General features: G+C 35.1%; 1 protein-coding gene across 2 annotated transcripts in view; it reads left to right on the forward strand.

Annotated features, from left to right (window-relative positions):
• LRP1B (LDL receptor related protein 1B) overlaps window positions 1-16689 on the forward strand; it is a 1698272-nt gene extending 1681583 nt beyond the window's left edge. For both annotated transcript variants that reach the window (XM_081095916.1, XM_081095917.1), the window contains 4 exons: window positions 8683-8773; window positions 9712-9856; window positions 13280-13378; window positions 14818-16689. In XM_081095916.1, coding sequence (XP_080952042.1) covers window positions 8683-8773; window positions 9712-9856; window positions 13280-13378; window positions 14818-14958 — 476 coding nt within the window. In that variant the 3' untranslated portion in view covers window positions 14959-16689. The remainder of the gene's footprint in view (window positions 1-8682; window positions 8774-9711; window positions 9857-13279; window positions 13379-14817) is intronic.
• Window positions 16690-17313: the final 624 nt, after the last annotated feature.

Consider the following 17313-nt stretch of genomic DNA (forward strand, 5'->3'; position numbering starts at 1 on the left):
CTGCCAGCAGCCCCAATCAGCCTGCTGCCCGTCAGCCACAGTGGAAGCACGGAGGTGAAAGAAGGAGGAGGGGGCAAGGCAGGGGACCGCTCAGTGGCAGGGTGCAATCGATGGCAGCATCAGCATCCAGCATCCATTCCTTCCATGCCCAACCAGGCGACTCACCTCCTTGGCCCTGATCGCCGGCCAGGACTAGGGACCCCACCCGTGCATGAATTTTGTGCACTGGGCCTCTCGTGTACATATAAATCTTTGGTTAATCTCTTCCCACCCACCTACCCACCCCTGCCTTCCCGCTGAGATTCCACAGTCTGTTCCATGTTTCTTTGTCTCTGGATCTATGCTGTCTTTTAGGCAGTGAGAGTTCATCTGAAACCTCAGCACTTTTCTTGATGCACATCTGCAAATCTAGCATAAGCTTTTCTTAGGAAATGGACTTGAGCTACAGAGGCTACCTGTATCACATGGACATGAAAATGCTCAAGGAAGAAAAATAATTTCATGTTTTAATTAGAGCAAACTGTATTTTCTTAAAATGCTTTTCAATGTGTTGTAGAAAAATGGATTTGACTGACGAGTCTTAAAGAGAAGTATATTAATAGAAATTCTTAAGAGTTATAATTGGTTTATTGCTTGTCTTTAAAATGCTGGTTTAGAAGTGTATTAAAATATAGTATAACATTTTACAACTCTTTTTTGTGTTGCTCTGGTCTTAAGACTGGTGTCTCATATAACAATCCATCTAATCATCATTGTGCATCTGTTTTCCAACAACTTTAAATGACTTTATAAACATTTCAAAATAAAAGTATGAAATAAAATTTCTTAATTTACTCATATAGTTATTAATTTGACCATGAGTGGAGACCTTTTGAAAAGTCTGTACTATCCATCAATTGAGTAAATATTTTCTTGATGAGGAAAAATTACATCCCCGATTGATGAATGCTTACTTTAGCAATTTTTCTCTAGTTCTTTACTGCTGATGATAAAGCATTCATGAAAACAAACAAAAACTTACTCCAGAGTTTGTGAAAAATGAAAGACACTATCAAAGTCAAAGTATACAAATTTTGATACCCTAGAGCAGGCTTCCAGGAACATTGTTCAAAGACAGAATTTAGAGATTAATTTGGACTAATATACATGAGCATCTTTTAAAAATGGCACATAGGTCTAGAATAAATAACCTAGGCATGAATTTTTGAATTTGGAGAGATGAGGTGACTGATCTTTGCTCATGAAGCATTTGGGGTTTATCCTAGACTTTGTGTGTTGTCCTTAGAAAAGGGAAGGGAGAAGACATTAGGAAAGCTATGGGCACATAATTATAGGAATAGAGCACTAGGATTTGGGGAATTGGTTTGTAAAAGGTAAGGAGGTGGAAAAATACACCTTGACTAATTCGCTATTGCAAAAGGATAGGAAAAGAAATAGAAAATAAAGATTCTTCCTCTCTCTTCCCAGGAACTAAGGCTCATGCTAATATTACTAAAAATAATTCTGGAAGCATACTAATTGGCATATGACTTTGTGATCTAATTGCAAAACTCAACCATTATTAAGAGCATTTTAAAATAAAGAATGCATTTTAAATTACCAATCTGTAGAACACACTGGATTTGTAAGTTGAAAATAATGACAAGGTATTTCAGCATTTATGTCATGGTGATTTCTCAATTACCTAAGATAAGTGGGGTACTACACCTTTAGAAAGTCAAAAAACTTAAATACTTATAAAACTCTCTGAAAAGAAAGAAGGAAGGAAGGAAGGAAGGAAGGAAGGAAGGAAGGAAGGAAGGAAGGAAGGAAGGAAGGAAGGGAAAATAATGTCAATTGAATTTCAATTTTTATATAAGGTCCATTCAAACGGAAACATTTGGTGTTTGGAAAATGGCATGGAGGCCCTAGCTGGTTTTGCTCAGTGGCTAGAGCATCAGCCTGCTGACTGAAGGGTCCCAGGTTCGATTCTGGTCAAGGGCACATGCCTGGGTTGCGAGCTCCATTCCCAGTGAGAGGAGTGCAAGAGGCAGCCAACCAATGATTCTCTGTCATTATTGATGTTTCTCTCTCTTTCTCCCTTTCCCTTCCTCTCTGAAATCAATAAAAATAGACACACACACACACCAAAAAAAAAATGGTATGGAGGAGTGGTGTGCCAGATATATATATATAATTGGAGGGCGATGTTTCTAACTGTTTGCATGGGCAATAAGCTGCCTTATAAGGAGATGCCTCTAATTACATGTAACAGTGCTAATTCACGGAACATGGAATAGGAGGAGGAGTTGAAAGAAGTTGTAAACCTTTTCCCAAAGATTCTGACTTCCTTCATTCGTGGACTAAGGTCATTGAATTTAATGGAAACATCAATGCACATTGAAAGGGTTATTAGCTATGTAAATGTCATATTATCTCAGAGATGAGCAAAGTTGGCCAAATAATGACTCTATTAGAAAGTACTTATCATCAGACATTTACACTTTGAGAAACTTGCCTCTATAAGTTTCAAAAGAGATACTTAAACTGATCTTCCTAAGGTAGGAGGGTCATTTTTATTCTGTAGTGAAGCACAGTGGTTTTGAATGGTTGTGAAATCCTCCCTGAACTCGGGCAGGAGTCATTTGCCCATAAGAAAGATGGCTACTTTAGGGTATGTTTTTAAATCTGCGTTTCTGCTTACAGTGAAGGATCCCATGATCATTGGACCTTGGAGTAATTGAGAATACACTGCCTCTGTCGGCCTAACTACTGCCAACTGGCACGCAGATTTACCTTTCTAATTGATGCACAGCTTTCTTAATCACCTCTGAGTAGTCACACTGATGTTTTCTGGCTGTTACTGTTAAAGTATCTAAAACTTAGCTCATGGAATTAAGCAGACCTAGTATCCTACGGCTGCTTAGGTTCCACTTGAAAAAGCTCATCTGACTCTTCTGGAGTTATTTTGAAGAATATTAAAGTAAGGATGATAAAATATTCATTATATATATCCCTATTTTAATTTTACAAGTTTGAAGGGATTAGATATGTTTGATTTATGCTATTTGTATATGCTAAAATTAAGGAATATAAAACTATACTCAGCATTTGTGGGGCATTGGAGAAGTATTTTACTCTAGTGACAACAGAAATATATCCATTAGGGATTGTGTCTCCTCTTTTCTTACTTTGCCCTTCTCTCTTTTATACCATCATGTTTTAAAACAGAAAGGAAATTATATGATAACAAGGAATCATGAAATTGCAAGTATATAGAAAGAACTGAAAAGTGCAACAAAATAATGCTTTTGTCCTAATTCTTCACAAGCAAATATTTGTCAAGCCTCTAAGTGCCAAGTACGGTACTAGATCTCAGAGATAGGTCAATGGGTAAGACAGACAGTGCCTCTTCTCATGAAGCTGAGGTTCTAGAGGGCAAACAGCCATAAACCACAGGAGGAGACAAATAAGTAAGCGTGTACATGTGTAAAATAAGGGTGAGTTTGTATTGATTCTATGATGGAAGCCAAAGAGAACCAAGTATAGAGAATGGCAGGGGAGAAGTGAGGTCAGAAGTCACTTCTCTGAGATGATGATAATTAAACTGAAACTTAAAGGATTAAAAAGAAGAGAGGCTCATGGTGTTTCAAACCCATGGAAGAACAGGTATAAAAACCCTGGAGCGGGAAAGACACACATTCAAGAGGTTGATAGAATACCAGTATTCTGGTATCAAAAGGACAGCAGTACACTGGGCCTCTAATTTATACATATATATAAATGTAAACTTAAGAGAAAATATAGCAACATATCAAAAGTGGTATAATTTACATTTATATCTTCTATGATAAATGCAACCAATAAGCAAAAGTTTCTCTTGTTTTGAGCTCCATAATGCAATTCTTCTGGTTTCCCTCCGACCCTTCTTAAAGCAGCAATGTTTTCTTAGTGAGATGCTGTTTTTCTCTCCTTCTGGTTAACTCACTCTCGTCTTATCATTATTTACACTCTTTCTTGGCAATCAGTAATTCCTGACTCAGTTATCAACTCTATGCTGATTACACTAAATGACTATCCTCAATCCTGGCTTTTTTTCTGAATTTGAGACATATATCCCACTGCACATTGCTATATGTATCTGTATCTATATCTATATCTATATCTATCTATATTCCACAGGAATTTTAGGCTCCATATATCCCAAAATAATCTCATCACCTTCCTCCACTCAACCAGACAATTCATGCACCTTGTTTTGCCTTCCTATATATATGAATGGCTTATAAAAAAATCTATCCAGTTTCCCAGGCAACACTTAAGTGTTGCTCTTAATGTTTCTTCTCTCTAAAGTCAAGTCAAACAATATATCCAGTAGATATTAGTTCCTAAGTGTTCTTCAACTTCACCCCTTTTTTAAAAAAATATTATTTTTTTATTGATTTCAGAGAGGAAGGGAGAGAGAGAGAGAGAGAGATAGAAACATCAATGAGAGAGAACCATTGATTAGCTCCCTCCTGCATGCCACCCACTGGGGTTGGAGCTGGCAACCCAGGCATGTGCCCTTGACTGGAATCGAACCTGGGACCCTTCAGTCCTCAGGCCGATGCTCTACCCGCTGAGCCAAACCAGCTGCTACGGCCTCACCCCTTTTTTTTTTTTTTTTTTAAATATATTTTATTGATTTTTTACAGAGAGGAAGGGAGAGAGAGAGATAGAAACATCGATGAGAGAGAAACATCGATCAGCTGCCTCCTGCACATCTCCCACTGGGGATATGCCCGCAACCCAGGTACATGCCCTTGACCGGAATCGAACCTGGGACCCTTCAGTCCACAGGCCGACGCTCTATCCACTGAGCCAAACCGGTTTTGGCCTCACCCCTTTTTTAAGCAGTACATTGCCCGGCTCATTGACAAGGCTTACATAGCCCTTCAGCACACCCCTTTGCTGTCCTCTATGGCCGCCATCTTCCACCACTCTCTATTTTGCACTTATGCCAGTCTGTTGTTCTGTAATCTTTCCTCCTCCAGGCCTCCACATTTCTCTTCCTAGATTAATTCAGTATCTCCTCCTCCCATTGACCTGCATTCTCTTCCATGAGACTAAAGAGGACTCACTCGCAGGTCTCAAATGCACACCAGTCCTCCTCTATCCTGGATCTGGTTGGATACTCCTTTATATTTCCGGAGCAATGCAGACTTTCCCCAGGAAAGCACTTATCACACCCTGTTAAATAAGCACACTTCTTTGTCATCTTCTAAACTGTATCAAACAATGTGAGAGCAGGGACATTTGTATCCCCAGTGCAAAGCAGAGTGCATGCTGAGTGTGTGGGACATAGCGACTATTAAAATATATTTACGAAAATAAGAACCGAATGAACAGTCCCTATGATATCCTAGGGACTGTGCTATCTGCAAAACAAAGAGAGATAAACAGTTTAAACCCTCAAATTACAAAGAAACTCGTTTCTACAATATATTGTAAAACGTGCAAGACAGGCATACACAGAGTTCTGTGGCAATTTATTTTAATGAATTAATAAACCTGTATGTAGCACTTTCTATGTATTAAACATAATCCTATTTACATGAATGACTATGAGGTAGCTATTAATGATGACACTCTTTGTAGATGTGTGTAAACTGAGACAAAGATAAATAATCTTCCTAATGTCATGTTAGTAATGCAAGGTGTGACCAGAGGTAGCCTGGCTCCAGAATTTATTATCTCAGCTGCTACTCTGTGTGTGCCTCTCTCGGGGAAGGGGTCTCTAAACCATAACAATTTAATAATGCAGGTGTTTTTTTTTCTAATAGAGAAGTATTGGATGATGAGGCTTCAGACCAATGTGGCCAAGAAAGACTTGCTCTATTTTACATGAGAAGGTCTTTGAGGTATCCCCTCAACCTTTAATAAGTATAGAATGTGCTTTTTAAAATCATTTTAGAAAAATCCACCAATAATGTACTATTTAAAAATCTCCTGAAATATGAATTATCATATGTTGCATTATGACATTTACTGCTATATATTCTACTTAAAAATATATACCTAATTTGATATATATCTATCTTATAATTCCAAAAATACATGTGGTTGCCAACTGTTTCCATCAATATCAACTATTTTACATTTTTATACATTGCCAAACTGCTACCCGGCATTATTTATTGGCTACATTAAGCATTATTGCAGATACCTTGCTTGGTTATATAAATACATTAGAAATCCAGGCCTTTAAACAAAGTGGTGTAATGTAAGGGATTGGAACTGCCATCTGTGATGGGAGAAAGAAGAAAAAGTTATTTATTTGCCAGCATACATAATTAACAGTTCTACCTCAAAGGAATAAAAAACCCTATGTAGACAAATATCCAATTTTCTAAATAACATACAATTTGCATTGAAGGGAACGTAACTTTATATACCTTAAAACAATTATTGGTATGTTTAATACATGCCAATATATTACAAATTTTAGCAGGAAAAAAAGATAAGTAATGAAGTAAGGCTATTTATAAAGTCATGATCAATCAGTTAAACTCATTGTTTATGAAGAAACCAGCTGTTCACTGGCATTTACAATTTGTGAACAAATGTTAATTGCTATCCAATCTGCCAGATTCTCTACTTTTACTAATTACTAATAAGTTACACATTCATATAAAGTTCACTTTCCCAAATCCAAGTTTACTTTCCAAAAACCACATAATATTAAACTCTCTGAGCTGTATAGTCCTGGTAACAATGTGAAAAAAATAAAATGAGTTTTGCATTCTATAAACTGACTCAAGAAGGCAAGCCATGTTTATTGTTTGTTTGTTTTGCATGGAAGAGATAGTTATTTGGTTATTTTAGTCAAATAATTTTTGAAGGTTCAAATTAAAATATTCTCTTATACATGACATCTCCTTAATAAAGACATTTTGGTATTTTGATAAGGAATCTCCACCATGAGCTATGGCACACAGATACTTTCTGGCTATAGCTATTCAAACGCATCTATATTTCTATTTTAAAGTCCCTAAGCAGCTGCTTACTGTGCTTAGTATTACAATTCATTTCTGCCACAGTATTTTTACACAAATGTCCTTGAAAAGCAAATTCAAATATTTAATATTTCTTGAAGTTTTATTCCTGAACCATTCAAGATTCCCACATTACATTTCAATTAGCTTTTGCATTGCTGGTTGTTTTTTTTTCTTCCTTTAACCAGTGATTGGGCTGCCTTGACTGAATCAACCAGATGCTTATTCCAGATAAATGAAGCCTTTGTCTCATGGGCAGTAGACATTTGTCTGTGGAAAGTTAACATTAGGTACTGGGTAGAGCTACTTAATACTCTCCTCTTGTCAGCAACACTTGCATTCAGCTTTCTGCCTACATAAGTGATATATAACCCCAGGCATATCCTCCTGTGGATCACAGCATCACCAAGATTGACTCCTTCATGAAAAAAAAAAAAAATGTTGCTCTTATTGCTAACCTAGAAATAGAGGGCAGAGGTTCTCTGTTTTGCTTCTCCCCTATGCTCAGATGCGTAAAAACTAACACTCAGTTTCTCAGTTCACTTTTGAAGACCTATTTCATAGATCTTTTATTCCAGCTTGTAGATCAGTGATTCAATCTAAGATCATTCTTGTTAGTACATGATAAGTGGCACATTGCCCTGGCCAGTGTTTCGGTGTTTCTAGAGCCCCAGCCTGTATACAGAAGGGTCTCAGGTTCAGTTCCCAGTCAGGGGCACATACCTTGCAGGTTTGATCCCTACCCTGGTCAAGATGCAATCAATCCATGTGAATCTCACACTGATTTTTCTCTCTCTCTCTTTATCTCTCGCGCACTCTCTTCCCCCTCTCCCTGCCTCCCTCCCTTCCACTCTAAGCCAAATTTGCAACATAAGCCAAATCTCCCAGATATGTTCAATTAAAACTATTCTGGAACTTGAAGAAGAGAATCATCCTTGTCCTCTATTTTGTTGAATTAAGCTAACAGACCTTGTGTAGGACTTCTCATCAGTTTTATTGATGAAGACCATAAACCTCAAAAACATTTTTAATTGACGTTATGTTTAATATCATATTTTAAGATACTTTTATATATCATTTGATATTCCAATGGCTAAATAGTATTCAATGTGTCAAGCCTCAGATTTTAAATTACTCATTTAAGGTCTCACTTTGCATAAGTTGCGGAACTGATACTTAGGCCTATATCCATCCAGTGTTAACACTGATGTCCCTTTTGTTTGGCCAGGCTGCCATCTGATCTGTCACATGTAGTCCTGGCCAGAGAGTGTTTATAGATAGAGGAACAAAACTAAGGGTGGTAGTATGGCCAGTGAAATTGTGTAAAAAAGTAATTTGCAAGGAGTTCCCAGCATGTACTTACATCATTGCAAGTAATGTGTGTGCTGTGGTTCAGACTCAGACAGACAAAGCAGTCAGCATTTCCAACAGCAGGATACCTCACTGCAACATACAAGGGAACGGTATCTGAGGAAACAGTCCTAGCAGATCAAGTATTTAATAGGAGAGTGATGTTTCATAATGTACTTCTTGAACGAGGAACATAGATATTTGGCCTAGGCTTCACTTTTATTATGTCAATGGTCAAATGATTAGGTGTAATGCAGTGTTCATTGTGTCCATCATTATTTTATTGATGTGCTTATGTACTCATTCATTTCTCTTTCAGGAAGCATTGCCATCATCGTGCCTCTGGTGCTCCTGGTGACTTTGATAACCACCTTAGTAATTGGGTTAGTGCTTTGTAAAAGAAAAAGAAGGTACGGTGCGATGTTCTAGACTAGCAGTTAACAAATAAATTGCACAAACAGTTACTGAAACATAGGCAATGTTTTACTTCATTAAAACATAAATTATTTTAACTAAAATTCTGTTTTCAAACAATTTTATCCCTTTATTTCATTTTGAGTGGTTATAATTCAGACAACCCTTCTCCCATGTAATACTGAGGAAATGTCTCTATTTATATATTCTAATAAAACTAACAAGGGGAAATATTAATTAAAACTTTAGTAGATTTTACATATGTGGTAGTTTTTCCTTGAAAACTCAAGAGTCTTTGAAAAGGATCATATTATATTATGAAAGATTAGTAATGTAAATACAATGATACTGAATATGTATTATATATCAGAAATGGTTCATTTGTTTATTTTATATATTACCGGAAGTGTCATTTTAATATATATGAATATGCAGTTATAAAAATCCAGAAGGAGTGGGTTGTCTGTGGTTATCATCACAAACCAAGAGTGTGTGAGGCAGCGTTTGAATTATGTAAAAGAGGCTTTTTAGCCACGTGATTTTGGGGGATTGAAGGCGATTTATTTTAAATTTTTTATCATTTTTTTAAGGGATGATTTTCATTAAAAAAGGAAAAATCTAGAATTTTAAAAAGTAATTGATTAGTGAATATTCAGTTTCAACTAATGTGGAATTAGGTACTTAGGAGGAATATGTTCCAAGGGCATTTTTTATTACTCATTCTAACAAAAATAATAATAATAAGCTAAATAATTTGGAAAAATAGCATCACATTGTTATTTTTGTTCCTCTGTGACTTGATTTTATATGAATATTTTTATGAACTTACCATTAGTTATATTAAGCTAAGTGAATAAATCTATAAATATGATAGTTTCATACACCATGATTGTGATGTTTAAACTCATACTTAAACAATGTTCGCATAATCCAGGACAAAAACTATTAGAAGGCAACCTATTATCAATGGAGGAATAAACGTAGAAATTGGCAATCCATCTTACAACATGTATGAGGTAGATCATGATCACAACGATGGAGGTCTTCTAGATCCCGGTTTTATGATAGATCCAACAAAGGTAAGATGATGGGCAATGACTACTGACACTCTTGAGTCACAGCTCTGCAAAAATGGTCCTAAATTTAACAGTGTTTCTTTTTTCTGAAGAAAGAAGTTTAGGATGCACTAAATGTTATTGTTTCCTCTAAAGAAAAAAAAAAATAAGATTGTGGACTGCGTTCACCTGAAGCGTGAAATTAGTACATGTTTTGGAAAATACATATTTATTTATTCACTTAATTTATAAACATGTAGTTTACTTAAAATAGCATCTTTCATTCAAATGTGTTGAGGTACCAGCACATCTAAATATACAGACTAGTGTAAAAGTACTGTCTGAAGTACTTTTAATAATAAAAATACAGTACTTTATTGTCAAAATAAGTACTTTATTTCGAATAGTGTTTAATTATAAACTCATCTAAATATTGTCCATGGATTTGTTTATAATCAAATCACTTTTGAAAAATATTTTTCTATGTACTGTAATGTACTTTGAGACATGTCACTGATATATATAGTTTAAATAGCTAAGAGTTTTTTTTAAGTTTCTGTAAGCTTTTATTATTGTATGTTCCTATTGGTACCTTTTAAGAGAAGTAAATGATACAATATCTAGATAAACTTGAAAAGATTCACTTCACTGTATTAGCTGAATATTTTGTATAATAATTATAGGATATTTTACTATGAATTAAGAACATCAATTTTATATTATGAGTATTATTTTCTTAGTTTATTAATTAATTTGTTGAATATGTATTTTCTGATATGTAAAGGTACTATGTATAAAATATATCTTTGTATTACAAATAATCTGTGTCCAAATGGTTTTACATTCATAGCAACAGTTATTCTCAAAGAAGTTGACTTAAGTCCCATACATTTAATCCAGTTCTGAATCCAAGGGTATTAAAGTTATTATTCCTAATTAAGAATACTTTTATAGTTAGTATTAATTGTTAGTTAAGTAACCAACTCCTACATTTGAAATTGTTCACGAATAAATCCTTATAATCTAAGTTTTACTGTTTGCTACTTCAAATTTAAAGAGTATAGACACTGAGAACATTGTTATTTGATAATTTATCTGCGAAGGAGAAAGACATCATAATAATGGATTTCTCATATTTTTTGAATTTTTCTTATAAATTAAAATACGGTACCTGTAAATATAATATGAACCAATGAGGACATATTAAAGCACACTTTTTATAAGGAGAATTCTCATTTTTCCCCTTATTTTTCTTGTGATAGAATTAAGCCAATTTTGGACATTTAAGGAAACTAGCTTCTTAGTATTCCATTTAAAAATGTTTCCACATTTACTCTAGGAAGATAAAACCATGCTTCAGTGCCCCTCAAATATATTTTAATATACTTAGCACATAACACTCAATGAATATTTATTTAAGCACATAACACTTAATAAATATTTATTTACCAATTTGCTAACTGATTGACCAAAAGTATATTAAATGTGACTATATGGTTGATTCTAGCTGGCTGTTGATGTTGGAAATATAAATATGAATTGTCTCCTAAGAACTGCAGATAATAGGTAGTCCTAATACAGAGAAACAATTTTGAAAATCAGAGAGCCAGACACATGGAAGAAACTTAAGGATAAAATGTTTTTCTTAGTACTCACTGCATTACAATGCTTTGACATATTCATATTATAAGCAACTATATATAAACTAGAGGTCTGGTGCATGAAATTCAGTCCCTAAGCCTGGCTGATGATCAAAGTGCGAGCATCTGGCATGGAAGGGCAGGTCCCAGCTGACCTCTGGGCCCTTGGCAACACCTGGGTCCCTGGGCCCCTGCGAGCCCCCTCCACCTGAGTCATGGCTCCCGAGTCCCCACGTGGAGATGCGGTGAGCACGGCCAGATGCCGCGGGCCGGGGCACAGCATGGGCCTCTGAGCTGCCCAGCGGTGCTGCACGGAAGCCGAGCGGACCGCACACTCTCTCCTGGCCGGCCTCACAGACTGGCTCCTGTGCAAACCCACAGGGATTCCAGCCAGACTGGCCCCTATGGTCCCGGCGGCTGTGGCCCGGCTCACCCAGAGGAAGCCGCGCGAATGCGGGGTGGGCTCCTTGCAGGTGCCCAGCACATGAGCACGAGGGCTTCCCCTGCATGTGAGCCCTAGTGTCCCAGGGGAGCGTACCAGGGGGAGTGAGAGCAAGCTTGGCGGACACCCCACGTTCTCACTGCACCTCCATCCCTGTTACCCCCTCCCCCAGGTAGCCAGCGAGAGGTCGCAGATTGTCACTGACGCCTGCCATGTTCCGCGCCGCCCCCTGGTGGTCAGCATCTGTCATAGTGAGCGGTAGAACTCCCAGTCTCCTGGTCAAACTCCTGGTCAAACAACCGCCCGAGGGGACAATTTGCATATTAGCCTTTTATTATATAGGATTGCATTACATAAAGAAGATTTTGGTAGCAATCATTTATTGTTTTAAAAATAGATAAAATTTCTACTCAATAATACCTTATAATCGAAAGAAATGAAATGGTTAATAAAGTTATTTTTAAAAGTCTTGCCTATGAAGGCAATCACAGTATAGTTTGAAAAGTTAAAAAAAGGGAAATTAGTATTTACCGATTTTATCTCGAAATTCATTCAAATCTTACTTAGATTGTTTTAAGTATCTTCTAAATAAGACCCTTTTGGGGGAAAAGTAAAGAGGTGATATTGACCTAAATTTATGTTTAAAATATTTTCCTGACACCCTTGACCTTGTCCCAAATTTTGTGATCATTCATTGTTAAGAGTTGCTAGTTAAGATTTTTTAAATATGTATATTCATTAAAATTTTCATATTCTTCAAATTTTCCTCTAGTTTTTTTTCCTTGAGAGTCACCAATAAATACTCTATTATGCATATGAGTGCATGAGATTGGCTAATTCTACCCTTAGCCTCTAAGAAGTCTCAAGTCAGTACTCTTACATGAAGACTTAGTGAGCCAATTTAATTTCTAGTTAATCTATTTTAGACTAACATATTTTCAAAAATACAGCTGTTTGTTTTATGATATATTAATTTTTTTTCTGTAAAAATATGCAGTGGTGATGAATCTTTAATTAGAAGATGTCCGATACTTGAGTGTCCAGAATGGGCTTCTGTCAGGAATTTTCAAAGTGACCAAACCTGAAGTCAGGGAGGCTGGTGTATTTTTCAGTGCTGCTAGCAAAGATGTGATTTCATTGTGGAGGATAAAATTAAGTTAATCTGGACATAATAGAAATGTCAACCTACGGATCAAATGCTTAATATCAATAATCCTTAAATTATTAAAGCTACCATGAGTACATTGTTCATGCCCCCGGGTTAAAAAATATGTTTTATGTTATTCTTATGACTTAACATGAGTTTATGTCAATGAAAAGAGTTTCATGTTAGATGAGGAACTAAAATTCTCTGTTTGCGTACAGGGCAGGTATATAGGGGGTGTGTCCAGTGCTTTCAAGCTTCCACATACAGCGCCACCCATCTACTTAAACTCTGATTTGAAAGGACCACTAACTGCTGGGGTGAGAGAAGCAAATTCATTATTTCATATCCATTCCATCACAGAACCTCTCACAATCAAAGACTATTACTAGATTTAGGTAGGGGTTTGCCTTTAATTGAGTTTTTAATTAAGAAGAGATTTGAAAACAGTATTAAAATTGGGGCTGGTATTATGTATCCTGCCTATGAAAGATTACTGTAATACATGTTATCATATCAGGCAAACTATTAAGTAGAAATATTTGAAATATTTTTTTCTTCTGAGTTTGAACATCTTATAGAACTTTAACAATAAACATGAGTCTGCTATTCTTAGAAATCTCTAGCTAGAGATTTAAACTGAATAATTTAAACTTAAATTTGTTTTCATACATTTCTTAAGATATTTTATTCAATATATACAAAGTTGATATCCAGTTAAACAAAAATATACTACAAACAAGGCCTCATCTTGAGAAATTAGAAATGGTCTAATAAAAGCATTCTCTTTTTTAATTAAGTAGCTAGCTTTTATTGGAAAGTACTCTGTCTAAAGTCACATGATTTATGTTAGAAGAGGGATAAAATAAGGGTATCAAGTCTCCCATCAACTGTTTTTCATTATCATTTTTATCATGTTTGTCAACTGCATGGCTCAAAGATTATAATGTTTCTTTGATGTAAGTAAGATTTAATGTTCTGCTTTTGGAAAGACAAAGGAAACAAACAGGAAAAACCAAAACACTAGGCAATGATTTCTTGGGTTAAGTTGCAATTAGTAAAATATGAACATTTGTATATCTTTTCCAAATGAAAGAGATCATTTCTGCAGGTTTTAATTCTACGTCAATACGCTCTAAATATCAGTGCAACCTAAGATGACTAGGTACTACTCAATTCCTTGAAAGAATACAAAAATATTTCCAGTGATAAGTACATAGAGGTTGTTTGAAGCAAAAATAGTTGTCTTTATTTTAAAATCTACTCCATCAATGTATTATATTTTTCTTTTTCTTTGTTTTCTTGCTTTTAACTTCATATTGAAAAATTATCAGCACTGAGCAATTAGATGACTTTCTGGAAACACATTTTTCCTGTCGTAGCAATAGCAATAAGGAGGGAAAGCATATGGACTGGAAATAACACATTAGTTTCACGTTTTATGCTTTTAAGTAAAATCTCAGGGAATATAGAGTTCACAATGATTTCTTTGGGACTTTAATATTTATGTCAAAGCTCCCATTAGGCTCACAAGTTACCTGAAAAACATGCAATTATGATTTTATCTAATACCATGCTAAAGCCAACAAAAGCATATACACACAAATTAAATTACGTTGAAATCATTACTATTTAATAAGTTAAAAGGATTGCGTATAAATGTTATCAGCATTAAAAGACAGACATCCTAGAAAATAGCTAATTAATGTGGTGAACACTGATAATAGAATTGTACTTATCTATTTTTTTTCTCCTTCAGCCAACAAATTACTCCAATCCAGTGTATGCGAAATTATACATGGATGGGCCAAACTGTCGAAACTCCTTAGGAAGTGTTGACGAAAGGAAAGAACTTCTTCCAAAGAAAATAGAAATTGGAATCAGAGAGACAGTGGCATAATCAGCGATGCCTTTTATATACTGTATAAATGTATAAAATATAAGGATTACTTTTGTATGTTCCAACAGTATTATACTTGTTTTGGCATCAGCATTACCTCTTTCGTTATCTTTTCCCTGGTTAATTGTTTTCTGGGTTTTATTTTTTGCTGATGACCGTTGATTGACCATTTGTATGGTATTTTTATGAAACAAGAACTGCACTACAGTACAATTTACAACAATGCTGCTGATATGACACCCCTTTGGATTTGTTAAAATTAAAAACAACATATTCCTTTGTAGTGTGAATATGAGCAATCTATTTTATATGAAATTTTTTGGTTCTACTTTATCCACAGAGTGAGTCTCTATACTTTTTCATTATGTGATCTGAAACCTGTAATACAATGTCATTTTACTTTTATGTTTCAATTGGTAAAAGAATGATTGAAAGGTTGACTCTCTTCTTTGCGCCCGTTAAGATTGATTCCTACTTCTGAAAATATATAGCCCTCACAAGTTCAGCATCTCCTGCTTTGAAATTAGCCTTAGATTGCCAAGTGATAGACGAGAATTTTGAGGAAAATCTTTGAAAATATATAAAATGAATAATTTGCATGAACACATATGACTACATTTTCCAAAATTTAGTGAACTATATGAGATATACTAAACATATACACCCTGCAACCAATAGTTATATTTAGGTGGTAGAACATAGCAAAAATATAACCCAGAGTGGAAAAACCACATTGCTATGTGATAAGACCTTTTGTTCTCCCTCAGTCCGGAGGTAAATAGCCAGCCTAGAGCACAACAGGGTGTTGGTTGCTGACCTCTTAGAAATCTCTTCCCAATCATGTTCATTTTGTGGAAGAGTAACCCAACCTCTTCCCACACAGAACACTAAAGAGTAATACATAAGCACACAAATTGATGACAGAATTTCAATTATGTGAATGCATTTTCTTTTCTAGGTCAAAAAGAAGCAAAACAGTCATTATGGTATAGAGTAATTGATAAATATTTTCAATATACAGTATGACTAATTCATTATTTTCCCTATCAAAAATATATTCTTAAAGGACTCTCCCAGTTATAGGATAATTAATTATCTGCCCATAATCAAAGGTGGAGGGAATAAATGCTGACCGGTTTCCCTGGTACCCTGGTTTCTTTTCGTTATGCAAAAACACATGGACCCCATTCACTTGTTTGTTTGTTTTCAATTTTTAATTGAAACAAGTAAGATTTATTTAAGTTGTATAAAAAAGGATAGCATTTTTATACAAATATCTTTAAAGGCACAAAAGATTTATTCACAAGGTATGGAGGGCTTTTTGTTCCTCTGATAGACATGACTGACTTTTAGCTGTCATAATGTATTAACCTAACAGATGAAATATGTTTGTGGTTGCTCTTATCCCTTTGTACAAGCATTAAAAAAAAACTGCTGTTTTATAAAGAGACTTTTTGTTGTACTATGTGCATGCATACTACCTATTTCTAAACTTTGCCATATTGAGGCCTTTATAAACTATTGATTTATGTAATACTAGTGCAATTTTGCTTGAACAATGTTATGCATATCATAAACTTTTTCAGGTTCTTGTTTAAGTACATTTTTTAAATTGAACAGTATTTTTCATTTTGGTTATAATAGTCATTTTGCCTATGTTTCTACAATGAAGTGTTAAATACTTTATAAAAAATTGTTGACTGACTTATTTAAATGAAATTCTACATATTTAAGTATGTGTGTTGGGTAGTTTTTAAAAATAAGAAAATTCCTATCTCTGTGGATTTAATGTTCCTAGAAAATTATTTTAGTAAACAGGAGACATAATTTTTGTTATAGCCTTAGAACATATTATCTGGAGTAAGATTAATTTTATTACATCATTTTTAAGAGCACAGTAGAGAAGGCATTTTCCTTCTTCTTGAATCAGAAACATTCCCCCTTACTTTTTCCTTTTCTTTTGTCTCATATTGTTCATCAGAGACTTCATGTTTCAATAGAAAGAAAGATGGGTTGCATACACAGTCGATGACAATCATGTTGAAATAAGCCACAGCTCTCAGTGACCCTTTCCATTCTAAAAAGTGAACTTTATGGAACACTCAGATTCCATTAGATGTTGTCTGGACATTGATTTGTAAGTGGTATGGTTATTGGTGGACCTACTTGGAGTATCAGACTAGAAATGCACATGAGGGTCTGATTTACTGGTGCTGTCACTGAGTTATGTTATCTGAAGGGGCCTTTTTACACCAGAGCTTTATGACTGTAACTGAAGTTATTATTTGAAAGAAGAAGAGCTCACATATTGGAATGACCTTGATACAACTAACATTAGCATACATATCTAGCAAA

The sequence above is a fragment of the Myotis nattereri genome, assembly GCF_964212035.1.
Source record: "Myotis nattereri genome assembly, chromosome: 7".
In the NCBI taxonomy this organism is placed as follows: Eukaryota; Metazoa; Chordata; class Mammalia; order Chiroptera; family Vespertilionidae; genus Myotis; species Myotis nattereri.